General features: G+C 34.2%; 1 protein-coding gene across 4 annotated transcripts; it reads left to right on the forward strand.

The window, feature by feature from the left end:
• The first annotated feature begins 643 nt into the window (after positions 1–643).
• Positions 644–13,667, forward strand: LOC149794164 (uncharacterized). Of its 4 annotated transcripts, none has more exons than XM_089968257.1 (2): positions 644–712; positions 10,381–13,667. In XM_089968257.1, exon 2 carries the CDS (start codon positions 11,040–11,042, stop codon positions 12,705–12,707), a length of 1,668 nt encoding a protein of 555 aa, XP_089824383.1. In that variant the 5' UTR covers positions 644–712; positions 10,381–11,039; the 3' UTR covers positions 12,708–13,667. The 4 variants fall into 4 exon arrangements, with proteins under 4 accessions (XP_089824383.1, XP_089824382.1, XP_089824381.1 ...); XM_089968256.1 differs by having other exon boundaries at positions 691–771; XM_089968255.1 differs by lacking the exon at positions 644–712 and adding an exon at positions 719–1,091.
• The last annotated feature ends 223 nt before the right edge of the window (positions 13,668–13,890 follow it).

The raw sequence follows: 13,890 nt of genomic DNA on the forward strand, positions 1-13,890 counted from the left end.
TAAGAGGTTAGTGTTAGGACTAGTCGACCTGGTGTAAGGATAATGTGAATGGGTAGGACAGCATGTTACATGTCTGCAGCATGATGCCCCAGTGCCAGACATCACTATAAACTGCCACACTGCAGACATCGTAGCGATATGACTGAAACACTGTTAAAGCTACTTTAAAATTCCTCTCTCTCTCTCTCTCTCTCTCTCTCTCTGTGCTGGATACGAACGATGAGTATCACCATTGTTTTCACAGTGGTTGAAATATGTGTATCTTAGCAGGTAAACATGATCTGGATTTGCATAAAGAAAAACGTTTTAAATGAATACACAGATGGTTACTCACCCCCACTTAACCTAATGCAAACAGTAAAACAAGCTAACATTGGAAAACGATTTATGTTGCATACTCGTACAACAGAAGCGACGTTACACAGCTGACCTTGAATCTCTGTAATTTGATATACCATGTTGATCTTCAGAAATGTTTATTCTCATTTCTTTCCTAGATTTCGGGCTTTTCCTTAATAAAATAAATCACTTTCAAACGAAAGAAAATTATGCAAAGTTTATTGTAAATCCTCTTTTGTTGGTAACGTTTACGCTTCGCTGCGTTACTAAGTGCAAGAGACTATTTTCCAAGGGACTGAAAAAGCTATCGCACCTCTGAATTGTGAATGTACCGGGTGTAACTAGTTAGGACCGAATACCTCACGGAATTTAAGTGAGTATAGATAGCTCGCTATCTAACGTCACATAATTTTGGAGATAAGAATGTGGAAGGTATGTTTTGTATGTAAAACTCAAAATAGTTACTTAATAAATAGTGCACAGTGCAGTTGGGATTATTTTACTGGTTCGAAGCAGACGACAGCGGTCCCATTCACTTTTGAATTCTCGCATATCCAGCCCGGAGGTATTTGATTGTTTTATGGGGCTGAGAGTAAGTTTGTTTCAAACAAAGACAGACTGCTTCACAAAACCCCAGCCATTTTCAGACAAAAAGAAGAAAATGTTGAATTGATTATATAGAGGTTTCCGATCTATTGCTTGCAACGATGTGTTCATGGAAATTAATTGTGGATTTCAGCTGTAATAATTGGGTAAGTTAATTCTGTAATGAATAGACCACGTGTTCATACCCAATAAACGCTACATATATAGCCGAGAATGTAGCTAGTAGTATAGGGTTCGGCCATGTGCTGAATTCAGGCCCTAAAACTAAACAACGTAGCGTCGATTCCCCAACCCCTTATATAAAAACGTAACATTACCATTCACTTAGCCGAGGTAAATATATGTATTAATGAAATGGGCATGCATGTATTGTGTTGAACGGCACATCAAAATACGTCATATATGGTGGCGATTAAAAGTTGTTCTTAACATGTAATTATAGAAAACTACAAGAGTTATATTTTTTAAAAAACTGGGAAGATAAACAAGTCCAGATAAATGTAATCGTGACCTACTACAAGATAAAAGATTCAAGGTGTTTTATAAAAGGCCTATGCACTTGTGTTTTTTTTATTTTATAGTATGTTTCCTGCGACTTTTCTCACTTCGTGTCATATTGGACATTACTGTTCGAGTGGGAGCTCCAAGCGAATGGATCCGCTATAGAAACTATAGATATTTATCTTCTCAAACATAATTAAAACGATCCAACGCCGTTTTTTGACATGAGAAAAAAGAAATTACAAATGAAATGTGAGGTAATTTACAAATCGCCTGATTTCACCCCCACCCCTCCAGCAGTCCGTCAATAAGTTGTTGATTCGGCATTCTACAAAAAGCACATCAATTGTTCAGCGTGAAATGTTACGCAATGACAGTCCAGGCAACAAGCCTGGCAGGCGTTGCTGCCATGTGCTCCACTTTAACGTCAGACAAACATTCCGGGTTGTCTTATTGATAGAAAGGTATGGCTCCATCATTGTTGGCATTTTGTATGCAGTTGGGTGTACACGTACTATATGGAACGTACAATTAAGTTGCACATAATTTAGCTCCTAAGTAACGTGTATGCATTCAGGTCTTCATAACTTTAGTACTTTTCGTCCGATTTTTTGTGAGATTTTCACAGTTAACCTGAAATCGATGTCAATATGAAATTGTATATTTTTTAAAGTGTGTGTGTGTGTTGTGACGAAAATCCGGTTAGTGTAATTCCAGGTAGGTCAATCGTGACTGTGTTATTACCTATGAAGCTATTGTTGTTGTCACTATTTAGATAATACAACATTTATCTCTGTAAAGCATATTTAAGTAAACAGATCACAACAAACTTCGCCATTTGATATGTTGACAACTCGACACCACTCCAATTAATTTCAATTAATATATTATGGGCGTGTGTTTTCTGTACAATTAGAGAAGAAGTATAAATATAAATAATAAATCGAATATGTTCGAAAGGATTATTTATAGATCCGTTGTATTAAACCGCTTCAATATTTGTTTTGTCTGGTCGTCAAGGATAGAGTACGGTAAAGATCAAATATGATCCATTGTCACATGACGGACTGATTGAAATCGTTGCATGATAGACCTTCTCGCTTCATTAGGTCACCTGAAAGTCTTTTTTATTGATTGAACTGCTGGATCTTTTGACGCACTTCGATTTAGCAAGACCAGGTAGGTCTCTGTTCAAAGATTCTGTACCATGATTTGGCTTACGTACGTTTTAACGTCCGTGTGATCACCCTTTGATGCTGCACTGAATAAAATGTGAAATAGGGGTTAAATTTTTTTTATACATAAAAAGGTTTATATGCGAACTTGTTACCTAAACTTTAATAAGATTTGAAGCAAGAATTAACATTCAGATCGTCTGTTTGTCTTAACATTTCACAGGCCCAAGATAATGTAGATTTTCATTCCATGTCGATGTATCTAGGAAATGTGAATGTATCTGCATGCTTCGTTTCAAATATAACATTCACAGTGCCACCAAAAATATGCAATGAACGTGGTTTATTTGATTCGATTCTCTAGATGCATTGAATAGAATCAGTGTCATAGATAATTACTCCTAAAAACTATCACGGACAAATGATCTCATGTTACCCGAAAAGTTGTCTTAAACTAGAATAAGTATTTCTCGTTCTCGCAGACGGAACAAGACTATTACCACCGTTAGCCAATTTGTTTTCATATTTTTGTTTCGGAATTCCTTGTAAATCTATTCCGGTAAGATTTATTCGCTTTGGGCACTCTTAAAGATTAATACGTTTATTTGTAAAAAACTGGTTGCCGTATACAGATTTATTTTTTATTGATGTGAAGGATATATTGTTTTAAAATATTTTATTGACATTTGAATTCTGTGCCTCAGACTAGTAAATACAAGTTGGAAGTTCACTTCAGTACAACCTGACTGTGATGTGTAATAAGTGACATTTTGTTGGAACCATTCATTTTAATTATTGTATGTTGGGCGTGTTGTTTTTCGTTTTGAATTAGGAAACTTTTTGTCAGCATTGTAAGTTTAATGAAGTAATTACACGTTCGTCACGACCAATAATCAAACAGTACATGTTTTGTGAAGATGAATCATAGTTGAATCGTACCGTACCCATATTTGTTTTCGCTGGTTGTCAAGGACGGGATACTACAAGACCAAATAAGTAAAGTGGACATAGTTTTTGTCATTTGTTGTAGTTATAGTTTAGACCATTGATGACAAACTGTTGACTCAGAAAATCATTTTGGATCCGAGGTGGTGCAGTGACTTGCATGCCGGTCTAGAGATCAGAATATTAGGACTCAGAAACTGGCCAGACCGTGCCGGATCGGCCACGGTGGCGTGTCCCAGAACAAGACAGTTCACTCAGTTGCCGCGGTAGTCTTTAACATTTCATGCTGTCTGTATCATTAAATGCAATAAAATAAAATAAACTTGAGGGGAAAAAATGCTGGATATTTTCGCTTAATTCAAAACCAGTTGGAGCAATAATTAGGTGATTTGAAAGAAGCATTGTTCATTTTATTTCGAACCCATTATTATATGTACTCGGCAACAGTTTCCTATAACTTACTGAGTAGTGTATGAAATATGAAATAGATAAGAAACTCTTGTAACGTATTGAATGATGTATGAAATATGAAAAAGATAAGCAACTCTTATAACGTATTAAATGATGTATGAAATAGATAAGCACCTTTGTAATTAATTGAGTAATGTATGACATATGAGAAAGATCAGCATCTCTTTCTTGTAGCATATTGAATGACATGTGAAATATGAAATAGATTAGCAATTCTTGTAACGTATTGAATGAAGTATGAAATATGAAATAGATAAGCAACTCTTGTAATGTATTGAGTAATGTATGACATATGAGAAAGATCGGCATCTCTTTCTTGTAATTTATTAAGTAATGTATGAATTATGGGAAATATAGGTATCGCTTTACTGTAACGTATTGAGTAATGTATGAAATATGAGAAATATAGGCATCTCTTTCTTGTAATGTATTGAGTAATGTATGAAATATGAGAAAGATCGGCATCTCTTTCTTGTAATTTATTGAGTAATGTATGAATGATGGGAAAGATAGGTATCGCTTTACTGTAACGTATTGAGTAATGTATGAAATATGAGAAATATAGGCATCTCTTTCTTGTAACGTATTGAGTAATGAATGAAATATGATAAAGATCGGCATCTCTTTCTTGTAACGTATTGAGTAATGTATGAAATATGAGAAATATAGGCATCTCTTTCTTGTAACGTATTGAGTAATGTATGAAATATGAGAAAGATCGGCATCTCTTTCTTGTAACGTATTGAGTAATGTATGAAATATGAGAAAGATGGGCATCTCTTTCTTGTAACGTACTGAGTAATGTCTGAAATATGGGAAAGATAGGTATCGCTTTACTGTAACATATTGAGTAATGTATGAAAATATGATAAAGATAGGCATCTCTTTCTTGTAACGTATTGAGTAATGTATGAAATATGAGAAAGATCGGCGTCTCTTTCTTGCAACGTATTAAGTAATGTATGACATATTATAAAGATATGCATATCTTTCCTGGTATGTATTGAGTAATGTATGAAATATGAGAAAGATAGGCATCGCCTTCCTGTAACTTATTGAATGATGTATGAAATATGAGAAAGATAGGCGTCGCTTTCCTGTAACGTACTGAGTAATGTATTACATATGATAAAGATAGGCGTCTCTTTCCTGGTACGTATTGAGTAATGTATGAAAGATGAGAAAGATAGGCATCTCTTTCTTGTAACGTATTGAGTAATGTATGAAATATGAGAAAGATAGGCGTCTCTTTTTTGTAACGTATTGAGTAAGGTATGAAAAATGAGAAAGATAGGCATCTCTTTCCTGTAACGTATTGAGTAATGTATGAAATATGAGAAAGATAGGAGTCTCTTTTTTTGTAACGTATTGAGTAATGTATGAAATATGAGAAAGGTAGACTTGGAAGAGTCAAAGAGAAAAGCTTTGTTACCTCGAAGCAGTGTTTGCTATCTATAGGTTTCTATTCTTCACTTCTCGGCTGTACGTAACTTGGTTTTCTAAACATATCGCAGCATTTGTGTGTGCGTGTGTGTGTGGTTGTGTGCACCTTGTAGTATAAAGTTGACCTCGAAGCTGAATTTTATTTAAAGATTAGTGTGTTAACCCCAACCCCATTAGTAACAAACATTCAGTTTCTTTTTTAATGTTTTCTTTCTTTCATTCAGTGGACTTGAATACACTTATTGCATAATTTGAAATTAAATGAAGTCTACTAAACCATTTCAGTAAAATTTTGACTGTTGTCGTAATTATATTATTTAAGCGTATTTTATCAACCTTCAATGGTGCAAATAAAATTAGTAATTATATCTTTCAAGTCACAAGATAACAATTATATCTTACCAATCACAACATAACAATTATCTATTACCTACTTAAGGCTGTTTATAGAAAATTATCGGAAAAATATTTTTCATATTTTTTCTTATATTTTTACATATCAAAATATACTCCATTATGACATGCCACGCTTGGTTGTGTGTGCCTAGAAAAAGTTATAATGTGGTCAGAAAAATTAGCACGTTTTGAGCTATAACAAATAAATGGAAACTGCATTACCTTTCAGTCGTGATTTTTAAACATTTTTTTTTAGATCGATTGCGACATAGTAATCATCCCAAGTGTACCACTCCCTTAAATAACCGATAATGTTTATGACAAGACGATGAACACAGTCGAAACTGAGATGAAATTGCTTGGGATAAAAAGGGGTGGGAGCTTAATCTTTGATTCACGAGCAATTTATGTATACTAAAAAAAAAATACATTTTCTTTTCCTACGTTAATAACCCATATCTTTCAAGTTGTGGTGTAAACATGTGTTAAGAAAGCACGTTTTTTATACTGTACTTAATAATATATTTGGTATTAAAGTAGGAAAGGAAAATAACAGTTATATCTTACCAGTCACAACATACAATTTACATCTTACCTGTCACAACATACAATTTACATCTTACCAGTCACAACATACAATTTACATCTTACCTGTCACAACATACAATTTACATCTTACCAGTCATAACATACAATTTACATCTTACCTGTCACAACATACAGTTTACATCTTACCTGTCACAACATACAATTTACATCTTACCAGTCACAACATACAATTTACATCTTACCAGTCACAACATACAATTTACATCTTACCTGTCACAACATCCAATTTACATCTTACCAGTCACAACATACAATTTACATCTTACCTGTCACAACATACAATTTACATCTTACCAGTCACAACATACAATTTACATCTTACCAGTCACAACATACAATTTACATCTTACCTGTCACAACATACAATTTACATCTTACCAGTCACAACATACAATTTACATCTTACCAGTCACAACATACAATTTACATCTTACCAGTCACAACATACAATTTACATCTTACCAGTCACAACATACAATTTACATCTTACCTGTCACAACATACAATTTACATCTTACCAGTCACAACATACAATTTACATCTTACCTGTCACAACATACAATTTACATCTTACCTGTCACAACACACAATTTACATCTTACCAGTCACAACATACAATTTACATCTTACCTGTCACAAAATACAATTTACATCTTACCAGTCACAACATACAATTTACATCTTACCTGCCACAAAATTAACAATTATATCTCACCGATTACATAATTTTACTTGAACTAAGTTGTTAGATAGACTTACTTAAAACCAGAAAGTCAGCAAAACCGTTTGCAAAGTCTACTTAAAATAAATTGTGCGTGTAACGTAGAACTGCCAAATTAACCTGTACATAACGCTGACCTAATGCATAGACTCGTATTTACCTTCTCGTGATGCTCAGGGAACCGCTCCGGTGTCATAGTGGTTAGAGCGTCCGCCTCAGATGCGGGAGGTCGTGGGTTCGATCCCCGGCCGAAACATACCAAAGACTTACAAAAATGGTACTCACAGCTGCATCCCTTGGCACTCAGCATTAAGAGATTAGTGTTAGGACTGGTCGGCCTGGTGTCAGGATAATGTGACTGGGTGGGACATCATGCTACATGATGCCCCAGTGCTATACATCACTAAAGCTCCGTTAAAAATCCAAGTCACACACGCACACACACACACCAGCGTCTCAGGGAACACACTATTTGCTTGAAATCATTAACAGAATGAATAGCAGGTACATTAGGCAACACCAGAAAGTGGTCTACGAAGTTCGCACCTGTGTGCGCTTCATGCATTGGTAAATAATATACTTAAAAACTGCATGATTTTGTTTTTGTAAGGCCAAGTTTGGCTTTTAAATAAACTCTGATTGTTTCTTCAGATTAGTATAGCCCAGTAAGAAGATTATTTAGGAACAGAAACTAAATTTACACTGTTAATGTTTATTCTTCCGCCATATGTATATCTAATTATATCATGACTTCTGCAAAATAATGGCTCATTAGTTTTAAATTACGCGTATACATCAGCTTTCACCTCCAACGTGGGCTGTTAAATTTTCTGTACACACGAGGACTGGATCTATACTTGAGATGTGTTCGTATGATTGATGACAATACTTTCTTGTTTGTACTGTTTTATACTCGTCCTTGTTGACATTTGGAACTTTAAATAAACGTGTTTAATGAGTGCATATACTTATTTGTAATGTAATAGCTCTTATCTGTTGTTTTAGTAATGTAGTATTTTGTATTATTCTTCCTTTGTATATTTTAGCCACCCAAAAAGTAGCGATAGGTTTTCCATTTTACTTAGATTCCATGTAGTATTAATTTGTCCTTGAAAACGACTTTTGCAATATATAGATTCCATGTAGTATTAATTTGTCTTTGAAAACGACTTTTGCAATATATATATATATATATATATATATATATATATATATATATATATATATATATATATATATATATATATATAGCAAAAGCCGTTTTCAAAGACAAATTAATACTACATGGAATCTAAGTAAACTGAAAAACCTATCCATTAATGTTACGTGTCTTGGTTCCTTCTAATTATATATATATATATATATATATATATATATATATATATATATATATATATATATATATATATATATATACGTGTCTTGGTTCCTTATATATATATATATATATATATATATATATATATATATATATATATATATATATATATATATATATATATATATATATATATATATATATATAATTAGAAGGAACCAAGACACGTAACATTAAGTTCCCTTCATTTTGTAAGGCATAGACGTAAAGCATGGCTTTGCACATAAATTTGTAGCATTCAGCCGGGCTATCGTAATTACTTTATCTTGTATTTGTAATCATACTATAAATAAACTTGTCTAAGTCGTGTCTATCTCATTGTGGAATTGCTAAACGCTGATTAAAACTTGTCTACATCGTGTCTATCTCATTGTGGAATTGCTAAACGCTGATTAAAACCTGTCTACGTCGTGTCTATTATGGAATTGATAAGCACTGATTCAGCGTGAGTTACAAATAAGTGAAACTTAATTAAATAGAAGTTAAAGTGAAAATTATGGTTGTACCAATATGCCAGATGTATACTCAGCAGGTTGTAACGAAAAGAACAATACTATGTAGGGAACTGATATAATCCTGTGAAGTTTCAGCTATTAACGAAATGTAGAAGCATATGTCATAATGTGTGTGTGTGTGTGTGTGTGTGAATATGTAGTTTATGTGTGGATCTGTGTATGTCGGTAAGTGTGATGTAGGTGGGTAGGTAAATATATATGTTAGATATTTGTTCCAACAAAGAGAACTAAATAGTTTATCTATATTTGAATAATATGTATTTCTTTATGTGTTGAGCACCTAGCAAATTGCCGTACATGATTCTTTTTTATATAAACCGAGTGACACAACCTAAACGCCGCACTTGTTATTTTCATTCTTTATGCCACTTTCGATGTGTTGCTTATTATATATTTTAAATAGAAGCATATCTGCTGTTCACACTTGTGCTTTATTTATTTTACTCAATCCCAACTTTTGATTAATAACCAGCAGGTTATTTACTACACTGCAAGTTTCTTTCTGACATTGTGTAACACAGTAGTTGTGAACCTGTCTTTTTGTGTGTTAAATTTACTGGGCGTGTAATAAAGTAGTTCTCTCTCTCTCTCTCTCTCTCTCTCTCTCTCTCATTTTCAATTTGCACTCTTAGTAATCCCCAAGATGAATAGGTTACACCACTTTAAATGCAGGTTGTGGTTCTCATTTGCTGAGAAATATTACATGAATAAATTTGTGTTCTGTTCTGGTCTGTTAAGTCGTGTAAACTATATGTTACTGTATGTACTACCGTATCAATTGCATAAAATGCATACTGATATTTTGTCCTGTTGTTGCCATTTTTTTCTCTCAAAGTTTTGTTTCAAATTGTCAGTAGTAATAGATCAATAGAACTGGCGTGTTACATTCTGAACGCATACGTATCGTCTTTCAATGCAGTTTACTTGAACCTCGTCTTTATCATGCTTCTTGTTCACCTTGAATGAACTCAGAAAGAAACAAGTACGTGCTACAATATTTTAGGTTGGCGCTCAGAACATGTAGCTTTATAATGGAAATATGTGTATTCTGGTAGATTAATCTATCAAAACAATACGCTAGGTAACGTTAGTTATATCTTGTTGGAATTATGAACGTGTTTTATATGCAAGCTTGGTCTAACATAAGCCTAATGATAGTCCCAGAATCTGGAATCATATATATGAATTGTATATATTCACTGAAATATGTACTGCAATCTATTACTTTTAGATCGGATTATAACTTCAGCACAATTTAATATTTTTGTCTTCTCGTTTCAGATTTCACACAGCCTAATGGACTTGCATTCCAATCTTATAGATTTCAAACAGCCAAACGGACTTGCATTCCAGACTGTACCTTCGTCATTCAAGCCCGTCATAAATTGATAGGTATTAACAGTCGATGGATATTTCTTTTAGAAGTATTATTTTCTTGAAAGACTGTTGTGAATCAAGTATGACTATCCTTGTTGGATTGAAAGTAAAATGATGTAAAATATGTTGCCAACTACTGTAGAACGATTAACAACAGGATTTTATGTTTTAGCGATTTATGAATTCATCTTCCTGACACGATTTTAATCATTTACCTTGTATACGAATTTACTGGTTGTCGAATGTCAAGGAAATAGTCATCTTTATGTGATGTACAAAATGACTTATTTAAAATTAAATTTTAAATTTTAAATTGCACTTAATTTTAAATTTTAAATTGCACAAGTAGAACAAAAGTACAGAAGAGAGAAATTTATATATAGTTTATTCCTTTTCATCTGAATTGATATTTCAGACAAGCGGTCACAATATACTATGTTATCAGTAACTAAGGATGTTATTGAATCTCCCCAGTGATTGTGTTCAATGGATAATGAAGGGGAATTTCAGAGTTATGTTATAGTTTTCTTATTTAGTGTTGAATATCTATTTATTTTAAGGCAATGTCACATAAATATTTAGTTTCAATCACTGAGAATGCCACGCAGTTATTTGACCTTCCCGAAGATTACATTTTATGGATATTGAACGAAAAATTCTACCCTAGATATGTTCCAGTCATTATATATATATCTATCAATATTTTTGTTGGCATTATTGGAAACGGACTAGTCGTTAGTGTGTTCTATTTCCAAATGCGACGCTCTTCAGCGAATATATTCATAATGTGGCTAGCGACTGTTGATCTCTGTATGTGCCTATTCGGGATGCCTTTTGAACTCTTTGATCTACGATTCCCTCTCATGTACGGAGATTCCATTCCATGCAAGGCATTTCGATATATAGAGTTCGCACTCGCTGCATTGTCGTGTACTATTCTTGTCTCAGTTGCAATAGATCGATATTTCGCAATTCGGAATCCACTGAAGAAATTTTCACGGAGAAAGGCAAAAGTCATCGTTGGGATTGATATCGGTATATCACTTCTTATAGCTATTCCGGCAGCGTTTGTTTTCGGTGAAAGGCTAGTTCCCACATCTACGCCAAATATATATGGGAGAGACTGCTCGTACGCTGATGCCATAAAAGGAACCAAATTTGCCCTGGCATTTCATATTTACCTTTTTGTGATACTGATATTGTTCAGCATTATTTTAATCGGAATATATGTCAGTCTCGGAAGAGAGATATTTCATTGGAGACGGTCTTTCATCGGGGAACTAGTCGTCTGGAAGGGTAAACTATCAGAGAATTCAGGGGAAGATTCTAGTGAGTCTTGTAGTATGATACCATCAAGAAATAATTCCAAAAAGAACTTCGCTTCAGAAACGGAAAATGAAAGGCAGGAAGTTTATGAAAACATAATATTACAAATAGTCAGGGAAGTGGATACTAATACGTCAAATGGGATGGATTCAGACATTGGAAAGAACGATGATACTCTTTCAGGGCATGTTACAAAGCTTGATACATTGAGTCATGAATTGAACTATCTGCAACATCAAGTTGACTTGCCCCAAATGCAAGAGGGAACAGTCAATCAAGCTTATAGTGGAACGATTTCCAAGAACGAGGTGCACAGGGATCAATCAGATTCAGGGTCAATTCAAAACGAAACAAAGATAAAAGATTCAAATTGTGAACCTAGGGATGAAACTGTAGCTAACACCTCTTCTGAAAGTGTGGTGTATTTAAAAGCAAAAACTGTTACAGACAGCACAAAGGAGTCGAGGGGAAGTAAACGCCAGAACTCAGTAAAAGAGAGGTTAGAAGACTGCGGAAAAAATCGATCGATGTCGGGTCTTACGGAGCTACCAGTTCATGATTATTTAAAGGGTGGTGATGTTAGAAAAAGATCTTTGAAAAAAGTTCGCATGCAAAGAATGACTTTCATATTTCTAGTGGTCACAGCAGTCTTCATTTTGAGTTATCTCCCCTATGTATGTGTGGAGTTAATATCAGTGTTAGGCATTTACGTGGACGAAGATTCTTCATTGGCTGTTGTTGGCGTATTAGAAATATTGCGGAAAACTCCATACATAAACAATGTTGCCAATCCTTTCATATATGCTCTGTTCACACCTGAGTTTAGAAAAGGCTGCATTCACTTGTTTTGGCCAAATAGGAAATTGAGGAGAAAACTTTCTCTCTCAAAAGCAAGCAATGTTTGATTATATTGTCGCAAGTTTTGCATTTGATTTAATTGCAATGCAGTGCATCGCGCCTGCAACTACAATGGAACAACGTCGATCGTTATTATTATCCAAGTGCATTTTTAAGCGCTGAATATGTTCTTATATCCTTCAGCCATTCTTCGCCCGTCTATCAGTAATGTTACCGCCTCCATTATTGTCGTAAGTAAAATCACACAGATTGGTCAAAACCTTGCCCGTATTGCCAAATATACTAGATACTATATGTCGTTCCATTACCATCAGAAGCCACCGGGATGGTGTGTAACTGGGTGTGGTGAAGGGTGAGTTAAATGCACAAGATTTCAGTCGCAGCTTCGATTTCTATGTTTTAAATGCTGACTTGGCAGAAATAGTTGTATTAGGAGTATGTCTGGGTTATGGATTCTGTTATACTGGGTTTGCCTTTAAAGACAGTCCATCAACGTGTCGACCCATTGCAATTAACTTATTGACAAAACAATTTGGTGATGATCAAAGACGTTTTGTAAGAACGTATACATTTACAACGAAATTTATTTACAATCATCGTTATGCATGCATTGGCAATTATTCATGCTCATCAACAATAGAAACTATTTCGTCCTCAGATCACCTATTTTGATAAATTCTTATGTTGACAAAATTGTTAAAAAATGTAAATTAATTTTAAGAAACTGTTATGTACAAATCTACCAGCAATGCTTCTTTACTACCAACCTATTTGCCTATCTATCTATCTATATATCCATTTGTATGAATATATGTCTTTCTATCCTTGTGCAATGCCCCATACTTGGAACGCAGTGAGTTCACCAGGATATTAGCACAACGTTTTCGAAAAAGATTTTTCATGAGGGTGCGGTACATCTTGATAGCAGGATCAATATGTCCCATGTAGGATGTTTCAACAGCTGTGTGTGCTAAATAACCTTTAATGAATAAAAACAAAAAAATACAGTTGTTGGTTTTCCTTTTTAACACAGCTGTAGCTGTTCAACTATTGTGTTATGACAATGCAGCTGTTGTGTTATGACAATGCCACTACTTCGTATGAATAGAACTGCATGTCACTGACATAAACACCCAGTATGGAAACCCGTATGTCCACTATTGTACAGTATCGTCAAGGGTAGCTGCTAAAACGCTTTTATAACTGGATAATAAATGAGAGCGTATTGTT

Source organism: Sinohyriopsis cumingii, chromosome 8, assembly GCF_028554795.1.
Source record: "Sinohyriopsis cumingii isolate HCF-2022 chromosome 8, ASM2855479v2, whole genome shotgun sequence".
Classification (NCBI taxonomy): Eukaryota; Metazoa; Mollusca; class Bivalvia; order Unionida; family Unionidae; genus Sinohyriopsis; species Sinohyriopsis cumingii.

Excerpts from the sequence above, each read along its gene's own strand:
- LOC149794164 (XM_089968257.1), top strand. The coding sequence starts at position 11,040 with ATGTCACATAAATATTTAGTTTCAATCACTGAGAATGCCACGCAGTTA.